The sequence below is a fragment of the Corythoichthys intestinalis genome, chromosome 6, assembly GCF_030265065.1.
Source record: "Corythoichthys intestinalis isolate RoL2023-P3 chromosome 6, ASM3026506v1, whole genome shotgun sequence".
In the NCBI taxonomy this organism is placed as follows: Eukaryota; Metazoa; Chordata; class Actinopteri; order Syngnathiformes; family Syngnathidae; genus Corythoichthys; species Corythoichthys intestinalis.
Genome location: NC_080400.1, coordinates 2,447,900 through 2,463,960, shown reverse-complemented (window position 1 = coordinate 2,463,960; position 16,061 = coordinate 2,447,900). Strand labels below are relative to the sequence as shown.

General features: G+C 40.6%; 2 protein-coding genes across 3 annotated transcripts in view; one reads left to right on the top strand and one right to left on the bottom strand.

Moving 5' to 3' along the window:
• The window catches only part of timm50 (translocase of inner mitochondrial membrane 50 homolog (S. cerevisiae)), a 47,145-nt gene extending 40,952 nt beyond the window's left edge, over nt 1–6,193 (bottom strand). The window contains exons 1-2 of one of the 2 annotated variants that reach the window (XM_057838674.1): nt 6,093–6,193; nt 2,623–2,849 (exon numbers count right to left, since the gene is read on the bottom strand). In XM_057838674.1, coding sequence (XP_057694657.1) covers nt 2,623–2,802 — 180 coding nt within the window. In that variant the 5' untranslated portion in view covers nt 2,803–2,849; nt 6,093–6,193. Of the gene's footprint in view, nt 1–2,622; nt 2,863–6,092 lie in introns of those variants that run through there. The other variant, XM_057838675.1, reaches the window with a different exon arrangement.
• The window catches only part of clip3 (CAP-GLY domain containing linker protein 3), a 29,381-nt gene continuing 18,789 nt past the window's right edge, over nt 5,470–16,061 (top strand). Inside the window, exons 1-3 of the mRNA XM_057838673.1 lie at nt 5,470–5,603; nt 8,390–8,742; nt 12,641–12,780. Coding sequence (XP_057694656.1) covers nt 8,400–8,742; nt 12,641–12,780 — 483 coding nt within the window. The 5' untranslated portion in view covers nt 5,470–5,603; nt 8,390–8,399. The remainder of the gene's footprint in view (nt 5,604–8,389; nt 8,743–12,640; nt 12,781–16,061) is intronic.

The window sequence follows — 16,061 nt, the reverse complement described above, 5'->3', positions numbered from 1 at the left end:
TTTTAAATGGCTGCTGGGTTAGTGGTTTTGAATGAGGACGCGTTCTTTCTGCCTCGTGGAACTTCTACGGTACATGTTTCGCAGATGGCGAGAGCGTCGTTTTTTTAGTAACAACCGCCATAATATTCAACTACTGTACTTCTTGTCTTGTAACTCCGCCTCCTCAACCCCTCCTCCCTCAGGGGCTTCAGAGAGGGGAGGGGTTGAGGAGGCGGCGCGCTGAATTCTTCGGTTGCGCACATTTGGAGGCAAAATCAAGTATATAATTATCGGATTGCATTATCGGTTGAATTTTTTTATTATCTGGATTATCTGTGTGACCTCATAATTGCCATTATCGGCCGATAATTATCGGTGACCGATATTATCGTGTATCTTTAAAATATACCCATAAACTAAATTATGAATGCATTAAAAAGCATTAGCTCAAACAAAAACTTAGCTTACATTGGTCTTAACAGGGAGCAGTTGGATTAAGCCATGTGAAAAGAGGCAGACCAGACAACACACTTTCAAAATAAACCATTACAATGCCACTTTAATTAAACGAATACTCGAAGCAACAAAATTTAATTAGAATATTTTTTTCTAATCGAATACTCGAGTTAATCGATTATTCGTTGCAGCACTAGTATATATAAATAAATAATACATAGTGCAGCAATGATTAATCGATTTACTCAAGTAATTCGATTATAAATTTTTTTTTTGCTGCTTTGAGTATTCATTTAACTAGAGTGGCGTAATGGTTTGTTTTGAAAGAGTTTGCACTTAGTTTTATTGATTTGGGTGGCTAGACTGCCATCTAGTGGCAACAGCGAATACGATATAACTCATTTCATGTGGCTGAATTCAGCTGCTCCCCATTAAGACCAACATAAGCTAAGTTTTTGTTTGACCTAATGTTTTTTTTAATGCATTCGTAATTTATTTTAAAGGTGTATTTAGCCATTTATTTGGGGGGGGGGGGGGGGGGTTTGAATCATTTGTTAAGAGTATTGTAAAAAATAATAACAATAAATAAAAAGTTAGCATTTTATAGCATTTAAGCTAGCGGACTTTTGCTATGCAAGTTAGCCAATTGCTCTTTTGTTGTACTTACATTCTCATTTATTTATTTATTTATTTTAAGACGGTCTGAGGCTCAGCTCAGGTATTTTAATTTTTTATGTTCCTTATCAGATTACACGATTATTTGACCTAACTAGTTCGATTAATCGTCAACTAAAACGATTGATAGCTGCATCCCTAATATTTATATATAGAGTAAGAGTACAAATTGCTTTTTCTATACTACACAAAGAGGTAAAACAGTACATTTTCTCTTTTGACTCATGTGTTTATTGTAGAAATATATTATAAAAATTATACATCTATATTTAATGAATAAAATTAATTTATTTATTTTTTAAATAATATTAAATATAAAAATCACAAGGGAAAAGAACAGCCAACACTGTTTATTAATGCTTCTATATTTTTTATTAAAACCAGAAAAAAAATAGTACATTTTTACATTTTTTTGTTCGCAAATTTCCATTTTTCTCCTAAATAATTTCAAATGTAACGCATTGACTGCCATTGACGGCTTATAAACGTCCAAACTGTTATTCGCTCCCACCCAGTTCAAATTAATTGGACGTCTATCGCCATCAATGGCAGCCAAGGGGTTGACAGAGTTCCTTATAAAGTATTACGCTCAAATTGAGCATCCTATAACAGTTGCTGTGTTATTACTGTATTATTACTATGTTATTACCATAAAATGACTGCTATTACCATGTTACATTTCTTCATCCGGCCCCTCTCAGTCAAAATACATGAGCTAGCAGTGAATGAGTTAAAATAAAAAATTAATTAAAAAAAAAAAAAAAAAAATTTATCTGAACAGTGTAAACCTGGCTTCACATTCCAGTGCCATTGACGGCGATAGACGTCCAACCCTATTTTTGACTGGAATCGCTGCCAGTAAAAAAATAAATAAATGACTGGACGTCTGTCGACGTCATTGTAAGCCATAGAGTTAATAAATAAATTCCGTCCAAAACTTTTAACTAGAACAGCATATCATTCATCAATGTTACTATTTAGACATCTGATGTACTTCACGTTGTACTCAGCTCTGCTCCTGACCTTCACACAAAACAAATGTCGGGGCTAACTAAACACACGCAAGGACTTCCACAACAAATGGCGCAGACGCGCTAATTTGACGCTAGTTCTAAGGACAAGGTACAACAATAATCACGCGTGAACCTGAAGAAACTGTCAGATTGGGAGTTTGCGGCATTGCTAGCATGCTAACATTATCTAAAGCCCCACGTCACGTTCCATTTAAACGTTGTACAACACGCGACAAGGCGTAACAGGCTTGTAGCTTCACTAAATATGTCGGTTATCGTCCATGGCATCCTTCATTTATCTGTAATTCTCGCAAATATCATTATTTTGTCCGTATAATAAGCTAACGGACAGGTTCGACACGCTAAAGAGATGGTTTGTTTTACTCGTCCGGACGTCTCTGCGGGGAAGTTGCCGCCTAAATTCAGCCGCATTGCCACCAACTCCGCCCCGGTCGAGTTGACTCGCTTCACATATGAAACGCACGCCAAAGCGCCTCACCTGACTCTGTTGTTGGAGCCGCTCCTGGAGAATGGCTTGGGCTAGCCCGCCCGTCGCACCGTCGTGACCGGCCGGCGGTTTGTTCGTGGACAGCGTGCGTACGAAGTCCACCTCGCCGCGGAGCCTGAGGAGGCCCCGGCTCGCTCGCACACACATGGGGAGCACACACGAAGCAGACATCTTGGATGGCAGTTGCCGGCGAGCGCCTTGGAGACTTCCACTCCAAGCTAAAAGGACAAACGCGACCGGTTGGTTACAGTGAGTGAGTGAAAGGCGAGGAAACCTATCAGAGGGAGAGGAGGAGGAGTTGAGTGTGATCTTACGGCCAATCACAGACGAGAGTGAGTCTGACCTTCGATTGCGACACGATACCGCCATTTTGGATGAGGGCAAACTCTCCAAAATTGGTTTTAAACCGCATGTTAATGTTTTTATTTTATTGTATTTGTAGCAATTCTTTGACAAAGTCCCAAAAACTTCACTTTTTAAAATTTATTATTTAAAAAAAAAAACTGCCATTAATTTCTAATGGAACGTAACACAAATTGGGCTTCAAAATGTCCAACGTTTGCATTTTTGGCCACAATTATACTTGTCAGCGAAGACAAAGTCACTGATTTTTGATTTGCTATAAAATGGCACAAAACAAAAATGTCAATGAAATTCTCACTTAATTCCTATTCTCCACTATTCTAGCTCTCAAATGACACCCATTATATAAAATATGATTGGTAAACAATTGAATAATTTGGCTTCAAAGTGTCCAACATTAGCCTTTCTGGCCAAAACCTTAAGAAAATCAATTATTTTGATGGGCTGTAATCAACACAAGGCAAGGCAAGGCAAATTTATTTATATAGCACAATTCAACACAAGGCAATTCAAAGTGCTTTACATCACATGAAGATCATAAAAATCACATTTAAATCAATACAACGTAAAACACAAAACAAAAATGGCGTTGAAAATCTCACTTCATTCCTATTCTAAACTATGCTATCAAATGATACTTATCATGTCACATTTAAATGGCAAACATTTGAATAATTTGGCTTCAAAGTGTCCAACGTTTGCATTTTTGGCCACAATTATACTTGTCAGTTAAGACAAAATCAATGATTTTGATGGGCTATAAATGGCACAAAACAAAAATGGCATTGAAAATCTCACTTAATTCCTATTATACACGATGCTAGCTATCAAATGACACCTATTATATAAAATCTGATCGGTAATCAATTGAATAATTTGGGTTCAAAGTGTCTAACATGAGCATTTCTGGCCAAAACCTTAAGAAAATCAATTATTTTGATGGACTGTAATCAACACAAAACAGAAATGGCGTTGAAAATCTCACTTAATTCCTATTCTAAACTATGCTAACTATCAAATGATACTTATTATGTAACATTTAAATGGCAAACGATTGAATAATTTTGCTTCAAAGTGTCCAACGTTTACATTTTGGCCACAATTATACTTGTCAGTTAAGACAAAATCAATGATTTTGATGGGCTATAAATGGCACAAAACAAAAATGGCATTGAAAATCTCACCTAATTCCTATTATACACGATGCTAGCTATCAAATGACACCTATTATATAAAATCTGATTGGTAAACAATTGAATAATTTGGCTTCAAAGTGTCTAACATGAGCATTTCTGGCCAAAACCTAATGAAAATCAATTATTTTGAAGGGCTGTAATCAACACAAAACAAAAATGGCGTTGAAAATCTCACTTAATTCCTACTCTAGACTATGCTAACTATCAAATGATACTCATTGTATAAAATTTAATTGGCAAACAATTGAATAATTTGGCTTCAAAGTGTCCAACATTTGCATTTCTGACCACAATTATACTTGTCAGTTAAGACAAAATCAATGATTTTGATGGGTTATAAATGGCACAACACAAAAATGGCATTGAAAATCTCACTTAATTCCTATTCTACACGATGCTAGCTATCAAATGATTCTCATTGTATGAAATCTGATTGGTAAACAATTGAATAATTTGGCTTCAAAGTGTCCAACATTCACATTCTTAGCCAAAATCTTGACAAAATGAATGATTTTGATGGGCTATAATCAACACAAAAACAAAAATGGCGTTTAAAATCTGGCTATAAATGGCACAAATCAAAAATGGCATTAAAATTCTCACTTAATTCCTATTCTACACTATGCTAGCTAATAAATGACACCCATTATATAAAATCTGATCAGTAAACAATTGAATAATTTGGCTTCAAAGTGTCCAACATTAGCATTTCTGGCCAAAACGGTAACAAAATCAATGATTTTGATGGGCTATAAACATCAGAAAACAAAAATGGCATTCAAATTCTCACTTAATTCCTACTCTGGACTATGCTAACTATCAAGTGATACTCATTATATAAAACTTAATTGGCAAACAATGTAATGATATGGCTTCAAAGTGTCCAACGTTTGCATTTTTGGCCAAAATTATACTTGTCAGTTAAGACAAAATCGTTGATTTTGATGGACTATAAATGGCACAAAACGAAAATGTTGTTGAGATTCTCACTTAATTCCTATTCTACACTACGTTAGCTATCAAATGACACCCATTATATAAAATCTGATTGGTAATAATAATAATAGTTTGGCTTAAAGGTGGCCAACATTGGCATTTCTGGCGAAAACCTTCACAAAATCACTGATTTTGATGGGCTATACATGGCACAAAACAAAAATGGCATTCAGATTTTCATTTATTTCCAATACTCGACTAAATGCTAGCTTTTAAATGGCACTCATAAATCTGATTGTTTTGTCGCGTTGGGGGCGGATGCCCTCGCACTGATTTTGCATAGGACCGTCCCTGATCACCATCATCACCATTCATCATTCAGCACCATCCTCCTCCGCCTCTTCATCACCATAGTCTTCTTCAGTGTTGTTTTGAGAGCAGATCGCCGCATTTAAGCAACGAGTGGCTTGTTTTCAGGTACAAACAACCATTTTTGCCTTCATTTTTATGTTTCATCGTGACCTTTTAACGTGCTCGTGCTCGCGTATGCGTGGTTCTGCATGCGCGCGGTCGCGAAGATGAAAACCATCACACAAAAGGTCGCTAAATCAAATCGAAAAATAAACAATCTATGTGATTTCAGTTCGTTGATTGTGGATTATATTTCATAATGTCATGATTGCGTGTTTGTTTTGTTTTTGTTTTTTGTTTTATAAAATGCGCACGTCGGCCTTTCCACCGTCGCGCTTATTTTTTGTGGATTAAATCGCGATCACAAGCGCAATTAGGAAATGACATAGCTGGATTTTTGCGACGTGGATATGTGTGTTCTTTTTATGGTGTTTTGTTGTTGTTGTTTTTTTGTGCGTGAGTGGTCGTGCGGACGCAAAATGGAGGCTGAATGGGAGAAGCAGGGGGGACGCCATGCATATACGCAGTAAAATGTAGACCGTCCAATCGTCATACCAGTCTTTGCGATGTGAATGTCGACTTCATTCGAATTGCTCCTTCATTTGCGATGTTATGTCAAGTGATTAAATCTTCGAATATTCCATGTTTTGTTTTTTTGGATGTGAATGCCCATCGTTCAGTGGCGTTGGCGGTGTTAGACGTCCAATTTGTTTCGATCGGGAGGGGGCGAATGAGGTAAAATAAATAAAATCAGCTGGGCCGAGAACCAAAAGTGGTATTTGCCATGTGGCAAAATGGATTTCGCCATGTGGCAGTGTTTTGCCATGTGGCGTTTTTTTGCAATATGGCAAAAAAAAAATGCCACATGGCAAAATCCATTTTGCCAAATAGCAAAATCCATTTTGCCACATAGCAAAAAATGCAACATGGCAAAATCCATTTTGCCACATGCCAAATCAACAGGAAGTGACCCGATATGTACAGGACGTGTCCATGAAATGTCCCCAAATCAACAGGAAGTGACCCGATAGCAACAGGAGTGTCCCTGAAACATCCTTAAATCAACAGGAAGTGACCTAATGTGAACGGGACGTGTCCTTGAAATGTCCCCAAATCAACAGGAAGTGACCCGATATGAATGGGAAGTGTCCCCAAAATGTCCCCAAATCCACAGGAAGTGACCCGGTATCAATAGGAAGTGTCCCCAAAATGTCCCCAAATCAACAGGAAATGACCCGATATCAACAGGAAGTGTCCCTGAAATGTCCGTAAATCAACAGGAAGTGATGTCAAATGTCCCCAAATCAACTGGAAGTGACCTAATATGAACATGACGTGTCCTCAAAATGTCCCTAAATAAACAGGAAGTGACCCAATATCAACAGGAAGTGTCCCTGAAATGCCCCAAAATCAACAGGAAGTGACCAGATATCAATGGGAGTGTCCCCAAAATGTCCCGAAATCAACAGGAAGTAACCCAAAATCAATAGGAAGTGTACCCAAAATGTCCCCAAATCAACATGAAATGACCCGATATCAACAGGAATTGTCCCCGAAATGTCCCCAAATCAACAGGAAGTGACCCGATATCAACAGGACCTGTCCCCGAAATGTCCCCAAATCAACAGGAAGTGACCCGATATCAACACGAAGTGTCACCAAAATGTCCTTAAATCGACAGGAAGTGATGTCAAATGTCCCCAAATCAGCAGGAAGTGACCTAATATGAACAGGAAGTGTCACCGAAATTTCCCCGAATCAACAGGAAGTGACCTGATATCAATAGGAAGTATCCCCTAAATGTCCTTAAGTCAACAGGAACTGACCCGATAGCAACAGGAAGTGTCCCCAAAATGTCCCCGAATCAACAGGAACTGACCCGATATTAACAGGAAGTGTCCTCGAAATGTCCCTAAATCAACAGATATCAACAGGAAGTGTCCTTAAAATGCCCCAAAATCAACAGGAAGTGACCAGATATCAATGGGAGTGTCCCCAAAATGTCCCCAAATCAACAGGAAGTAACCCAAAATCAATAGGAAGTGTACCCAAAATGTCCCCAAATCAACATGAAATGACCCGATATCAACAGGAATTGTCCCCGAAATGTCCCCAAATCAACAGGAAGTGACCCGATATCAGCAGGAAGTGTCACCGAAATTTCCTTAAATCGACAGGAAGTGACGTCAAATGTCCCCAAATCAGCAGGAAGTGACCCGATATCAACAGGAAGTGTCACCGAAATTTCCCCGAATCAACAGGAAGTGACCTGATATCAATAGGAAGTATCCCCTAAATGTCCTTAAGTCAACAGGAACTGACCCGATAGCAACAGGAAGTGTCCCCAAAATGTCCCCGAATCAACAGGAACTGACCCGATATTAACAGGAAGTGTCCCCGAAATGTCCCCAAATCAACAGGAAATGACCCGAAATCATCAGGAACTGTCCCCAAAATGTCCCTAAATCAACAGAAAGTTACCCGATATCATCAGGAAGTGCCCCCGAATTGTCCCCGAATCAACTGGGCCATTGTGCCATTTTAAATGAATGTGAAATTTGGCCATTAGAAATGAATGGGAAATTTGGCCAATAGAAATGAATGGGTATGTTTTTTGCAAATTTTGAGCGAACCGTACGTTTTTAGCAAAAACTGTACAGAACTTTTGTGCCCCCCTAGAGTCTTTTTTATGGTTAAATGATGTGATTTGGACAAAATTTGTAGGACACATGCAGTATCAAATTGTATCGCTTTGTTTCCCGCCGATATCATATCGCTTCCAAATTGAACCTAATCAATATCGAACCGTTACGGGTTTAAAGATATCATTTCATGTTTTTTTTTGTTTTCAGGCCCACAGTCATGACCAAAGAGGAGAACCTGGAGATGCAGGAAAAGGAGAGGCATGAGCGCGAGGAGCATGAGGAGGAAGAGGAAGAGGAGGAAGCCAGGGTCCAAGGGGAGGAGGACGAGGAACTGACCGAGGATGAGGAGGAAGACGACCGAGACCAGCGGGAGGCGGAGGATGAGGACGAGCGGGCCGAGGAAGAGCGAGAGGAGGAGGAGCGAGAGGAGGAAGAGCGGGAGGAGGAGCCGGCCGAGAACGAACCGCTGTCCGTGTCGGCGCTCCAGAGTCCCCTCCGAGAGAGCCGACGACGCCCCATGGTGCACCCTTCGGCGCAGGCGCCCCTGCCCAAAAATTACGGTACGCTACAGTGCCGTTACGATAAGTCAAAATATATCGGCAAAACAAAAACTTGCACTCCCCTTTAATGGGATGTTTTGGTAAAAAATGAATGACTCCAAGTAGAATTAATTTTTGTCGGGCACACAGTTAATGGAAGCCAATGGGTATCGATATTTTGGGTCATACTCACTTTTTTTTGGTGGATTTTTTTTTCATGAGGAGCTTTTTTTTTTAGTCCCAGTTGAATGTGAGTGCGATTCAGTGGAAAGTTTTTGGTCAAAAATCACGGCCACCAAATCTATCAATGGAGACTTCTGTGCCATTGAGATTTTAAGATACATCCGAGGAGGCACTGGGGCACATCATCAGTGATGTTCCTGGGATCATTGGGTGTTTCGGGTCTTTCAAAGTCATACCCCCTCCCTCGGGTGACCCAGCCAGGGTTGATCAGACCCCAGCTTGTGTCCCAGTAGCATTTGCCCACAGATCGCTCCCCCTGAACCAGAGCCATCTACAGTCCCTGACAAAAGTCTTGTCGATTATCCATTTTGTAGAAACAATTGCTTGAAGGACTGCATCCATGCAGTTCGGCAAGAATTCATACAATTTATTGATGAAGTCATCAGCAACATCATAGAAAGCAGTCTTGCATGCCTCCCAGAGTTCATCAACATTCTTGGGTTTCGTCTTCCATGCTTCCTCTTTCATCCTGTTCATGTCTGGTGACTGGGCCAGCCAGTCCTGGAGGATCCTGATCTTCTTTGCCTTGAGGAACTTTGAGGTAGAGATTGAAGTATGTGATGGAGCAACATCTTGCTGCAGAATTTGTCCCTTTTTATGGTTAGGAATGTAAGAGGCAGCTAAGATTTGTTTATATTTCAGACTATTTATGTTGCCTTCCACCCTGCAGATCTCTCACACCCCCCCCATACTTTTTGTAACCCCAGACCATGATTTTGCCACCGCCAAACTTCACTGTTTTATGGCAAAATGTGGATTTTTCAGATTAATCTTCCACTAAATTACACCAGTCGCCGCAAATATTGCAGGAGACCTACTGGAGCCCGCATAGATCAGAGATTCACTCAGAAAACGGTGAAGTTTGATGGTGGCAAAATCATGGTCTGGGGTTACATCCAGTATGGGGGTGTGCGAGAGTGGAAGGCAACATAAATAGTCTGAAATATCAACAAATCTTAGCTGCCTCTTACATTCCTAACCATAAAAAGGGACAAATTCTGCAGCAGGATGGTGCTCCATCGCACTTCGATCTCTACCTCAAAATTCCTCAAGGCAAAGAAGATCAAGATCCTCCATGACTGGCCAGCCCAGTCACCAGAAATGAACAGGATGAATGAGGAAGCATGGAAGACGAAACCCAAGAATGTTGATGAACTCTGGGAGGCATGCAAGACTGCTTTCTTTGATGTTCCTGATGACTTCATCAATAAATTGTATGAATCCTCGCCGAACCGCATGGATGCAGTCCTTCAAGCCCATGGAAGTCATACAAAATATTCAATTTGGATCTCAAAGCACCACTACTTAATTCACTTATGTTATGTAACATATTTTTTTATTTGAAGTACATTTTTTGTTCAATTTTCACACTACTTTCTTTAGGCGACAAAACTTTTGTCTTGCCAAAATTGGACCTTTATGTCTTCATTAAATGATAAATCTTTTTTCAGTGAAACAAATATATTTTTGTACATTCAACATCATTTGGGAAGGTCTTAGCTTTCATATGAGCCATATCTGAAACCAATTGAATCATTAAAAGTCAGGTTATTAGCAATTGTCTCTACAAAATGGATAAGCGACAAGACTATTGTCAGGGACTGTAGAGGCTTTCTCTGCTGCCTCCATGGTGGTCTTGATGGCCTTCCTTTTTTCAGCACCTGTGATGCCCAGACGTTTGAACACTTTGCATGGTGAGCGGCCCGCAAAGCCTCTACACCCCTCTTCAATGGGCTCACAGCGTGTCTTCCAGCCTCCTCTCTGGCATATCTCGAGGAGCTCCTGGTACTTTGACCGCTTCCGCTCATTCGCCTCCTCTATGCGGTCCTCCCAGGGAACTGTCAATTCTATTAGTGGGGCCTACCTTGACGATACTGACGTAAGCACAATGTCTGGTCTCAATGAAGTTATTGTAATGTGGTCAGGAAACTTGAGTTGCATGTCGAAGTCCACTTGGAGAACCCTGAGGTGAGGAGCCAGGCAGCTGGTTTGGGCTGTGACCAAGGCTGCTCTCCAGCTCTGACAAAGGCGATTCTCCTCTTGTCAGGTTGCTGTTTGCTGCTGTTGTTTTTAGCCATGGCTTCAGCAATGGTCTTCAGCACCTGGTTGTGCCGCTAACGGTAGCGACCCTACCCCAGAGCTTTAAAGCAGCTGCTCAGGGTATGCTCTCGCGAGTCTTTCTTAGAGCACAACACGCAGGATGGAAAGTCATTCAGGCCCCAGAGATGGAGATTGGCTGGGCTGGGTAGGATGTCATAAACAGCCTGGACCATGAACTTAGTGCATTGGGGTTCTGCCTGCCTGATCTCAGACCAGGTCACCTTCCTCTCCAGGGCACCCTCCCACCTTGTCCATGCTCCCTGTTGCTCCATGCCGACCGTCTTGCTGGTTCGTTCCTCCTCAACCTCTGCCTGCACCTCCTTCAGGACTAGCTGGTGTTTGTCCTTAGCGCATGCCTTCTCATATCGAAGTTGGGGAAGGGCTCCCAACCCAGCACGGCTGGTTGCCTCTGCACACACCAGGGCCTTATGTCTCAATTGGGACTTGGCTACCTCCAGGCTTTCCTGAGCCCTCCACTTCCTTCCAGTTCGCACCACGATGCCTGCTGATGCCACTTTGGAGTCCTTGGAGTCCCAGTAGAGCAAAGTCTCTCTGGTGCGAGAGACCCTGAACTTCTCGTCCAGGCTGCTGAAACGGAGCTGGAACTTGTCCATCCAACGCCCTTCCATGGGCGGAGGTAGCAGCTGATCTTTCTATCCAGAGTCTCCTCTGTTGACAGAGGAACCTCATACACGAACCGAGGCCAGAGTACTCTGGGTAAGACACCATGCTGGTAGATCCATGCCTTAAACTGTCCAGGTAGGCCAGACTTCTTTACGGCCGATAACCACGTCCCCAGCTCCTTCATGGTTGTTTGGATCGAGAATGGGCTTGGGCTATGAGAGAATTGGCTTGGGCTAGAAGAGAATGGGCTTCTTGGGCTAGAAGACCCCAGCCCATTACTTGCTTGCTCCTGGTAGGTAGACTGGCCTTCGCAAGCCCATTCTCTTCTAGCACAAGCCAATTCTCTCATAGCCCAAGCCCATTCTCTCATGGCCCCAGCCCATTACTTGCTTGCCCCTAGTAGGTAGACTGGCCTTCCCAAGCCCATTCTCTTATAGCCCAAGCCAATTCTCTTATAGCCCAAGCCCATTCTCTCATAGCCACAGCCCATTACTTGCTTGCCCCTTGTAGGTAGACTGGCCTTCCCAAGGCCATTCTCTTCTAGCCCAAGCCAATTCTCTCATAACCCCAGCCCATTACTTGCTTGCCCCTGTTAAGTAGACTGGCCTGGACTGGAATGGTCTCAGTATCCCTAAGGCTACAGTCGAAGACCTTCCCCAGGCTCTTGACCGGTTTCTCGGTGATAAATGGGATTGCTGTGCCATCCACGAAGAAGCAGAACCTGTCTGTCAGTCTTCCTTTTTTTCAGAACCATCGCCCTGGAATTAGTTGGTTTGAAGTTCATTCTTGCCCAGGAGATGAGTTTTCCCGGGACCTGGAGTATCCATCTTGTGCCGGGCACTGATGTAGTTGTGACCGTGAGATAAATGAATAGCAAGGTTTTGCATTCACTGCCACTAACTAGGCTACAATGCTATCATGCTAACGGAATATATATTTCTGTTTGGTTTAGCCTTCACATTCTTCGACCCCAACGATCCGGCCTGTCAGGAGATCCTGTGGGACCCCCGGACCACCATACCTGAGCTGTTCGCTATCGTGCGACAGTGGGTCCCCCAGGTGCAGCACAAGATCGACGTCATCGGCAACGAGGTGAGATGAGGACCAGCAATGACAAAGTTAAAGCTGCAAATGTATTGTTCAATACATCTTCACCTCATTGACAGCTAGAGACGTCCAATCCATTTAAAGTGGGAGGGTTGGCAGCAAATGTTCATTCGCTGCCAACCCTCCAACTTCAAATGGAATGGACGTCTACTACTGATAAACTCATTTTCAATTCATGACAGAAGCAGGAAAAGAGCTTTCATCGCCCCTAACAACATGGCTGTAGGGCAGCCATGTTAGTAGGGGCAACATTCCCATTAGATTCAATGCATTGACATCAAAATCATGTCATAACTAGCTTACAAGATCATTTTATCAATGTCAAAGCATCTGCTTTTTACTCAGTGGCTGCCATAGACGGCCATAGACGTCCAATCCATTTGAAGTGGGACGGTTGGCAGCGAATAAACTTCCCTTTCACTTCAAATGGATTGAATGTCTAGTGATAAACTCATTTTCAGTTCATGGCAGAAGCAGGAAAAGAGCTTTCATTGCCCCTACCAACATGGCTGTAGGGCAGCCATGTTAGTAGGGGCAACATTCCCATTAGATTCAATGCATTGACATCAAAATCATGTCATAACTAGCTTACAAGATAATTTTATCAATGTCAAAGCATCTGCATTTTACTCAGTGGCTGCCATTGACGGCCATAAACGCCCAATCCATTTGAAGTGGGACGGTTGGCAGCGAATAAACATCCCTTCCACTTCAAACGGATTGAAAGTCTACACTGTAAAATATTATAAGTTGACTTTACTAAAAAAAAATATGCAAACTTGCTGCCTTAAAAATTTTAATTTATGTGGACTTAGATGAATTAGATTTGATTAACTTAATTATTGTGAGTTGGCAGTACTCAAATTAACTTAAAAAAATTAATTATAGTCACTTGTTTATTGTGAGTTGGCAGTACTCAAATTAACTTAAAAATTTTGGATTATAGTCACTTGTTTATTTTGAGTTGGCAGTACTCAAACTAACTTAAATAACTGGATTCCAGTAACTTGTTTATTTTGAGTCTACAGTACTCAAATTAACTCAAATAATTGGATTGTAGTAACTTGTTTGATTTTGCAGTATTCAAGTGATAATTGTGTATTAATTATCTTTAGTTTTCCATTTCATCCATCATATTCAGGTCAACTTAATTTTCTTGACCTAAAAGAATTGCACAATAGAAATTACAACTGCACATACTAATTTCATTAAAAACACATTTTCTAACAGTAATGACCCCCAAAACACAATAAATGGAGAAGACTCAATGGATTAATTCAGTGGAATTAAAATATACTTTAAAATGCTCAAAAGTGCATTTAATGGGAGACACTGGCTCCTGGCAGCTGAACAGTGTTTGGTTAATGCTCAGTATCAATGAAGTGGATTATTATAAACCAACTTTTGCAAACATTTTGCACCTCATACAAAGTATAAGTACCGAAAATAACCTTTTGCTACAGAAATTACTGAATAATACCTGAACTGCATCAATGTCCACTCCTATCCTGTGATTTCCAAAGACTAACAGGCGAGATCCTATTCTCATAATTTCAGGACATTAACTCGAGCATTGAAGACATGGCGTCAAACTAGTTTTCCATTACAACATGAGCTTGAGCTCTGGTAAAGCTAACAGTTCTGATTTCTCCAACAATATTAGTGATAAAAACTGGAACTACAATCAACATTGTGCCGTGGTTTAAACTGCGCAGCAGTGATAAAATAAACATAAAAATACAGAACTCTTTTTAAAACACACAACTCAGTTCAAATTCAAATTTCACTTTAACACCTGATACAGTAAACAAGATACCTTGTTTTTTTCACATCACTAAAAGAGTAAATGCAAAACGTGTACTGGAGTTATACACTTGAGAAACCTAAAATCTTACCAAGAATATGTGTCTTATTTTTATTCAAATTCTAATTTCATATTAAGCTTTTTCCTCCAAAAAAAAGTCTAATTTCTAGTCAAAAATATGTCATTAGTATGTGTATATATATATATATATATATATATAGTTTCAATTAAAAAAAAAAAAAAAAAGTCATGTCAATCAAAAAAATTTGTTTGAATGCAAAAATAAATTTGTAAGTCAAAAAAATTTATTTGAAAACTATTTTTCTTTGATTGAATTTTTTAAAAATTTCTTTATTTAAGTCAAGTTTTTTTTTTTTTTTTTTTTTTTATTGAAACAACTTTTTTGATTGATGTAATTCTGCGTTTGGACCACATTTTGACTAGGACATTTGTGTCTTTATTATTCAATCAAAAAATAAGTTGCTTCAAACAAAACATTTATATTTTCAAAAGAAAATCACTTCAATCAAAAAAACAAACAAACAAAAAAAAAAAAACAGAAAAAAAGGTTTGAATGTGAAAAAATATTTGAGACTCAGAAATTTACACTTTTCATTGAAACTGTTTTCTTTGATCAAAGCAATCCTTTTTCTTTTCAAGCCATATTATGGGTAGGACATTTGTGTCCAAATCAATCAATCCCAATAAAAGTTGCTTCAATCAAAAAAACTATTTTTAATAAAAGAAAAAAAAACTTTTGCAAAAATATTTTTTTGAAATTTTTTTTTTTTTTATTTTAAATATTTTTTTTAATTGACTTGTCACTTTTTTTTGAAAAGCAAAAAGTTTTAAACTTTTTTTTTTTTTTTTCTAAGGTGGAAAAAGTTTTGAAGGCACTTTTTTTTGGTTGAATCATTTAGACACGAAGATCCAATTCAACGCTACTTCTGACATGTTTGAGTGGCAGGTGATTACGCCAATGGCATAAAAGCAGGAAGCAAGAATAATGGCCACCAGGGCTCCATCCAGCCATCGGACTCTGCTCGAGTCCAAGCCAAAAATAGGGCACCGGTGCGGGGGTGTGACATCGGCATCTCACCGGAGTGCCGGCGATGGTACGGTGCCCTGTCGCGGCGCACTGGCAGACCCCATTATCACCCCCCCCGGCGCGGAGGCCGGCTGTTGAGTGGACAGCCCGCGAGTGACACGACACTCATTCAAAGCTGAAGCGACGGGGCTCTCGGCGCGGACTCGCTTACTGGGCAGGCTAGTGTCGGGCCACTCCCATACCGGCGCGTCGCGACACTGCGGTTGGACCCCGATTGCCAACCGTCACGTCAGGGCAGCGGGTGAAGTTCCCCTCTTGAATCACATTAAGCAGCAGCACACCATACCATCGCGGGCACTCCGGTGAGATGCCGATGTCACCCCCCCGTACCTGTGCCCTATTTCCAGCTTGGAC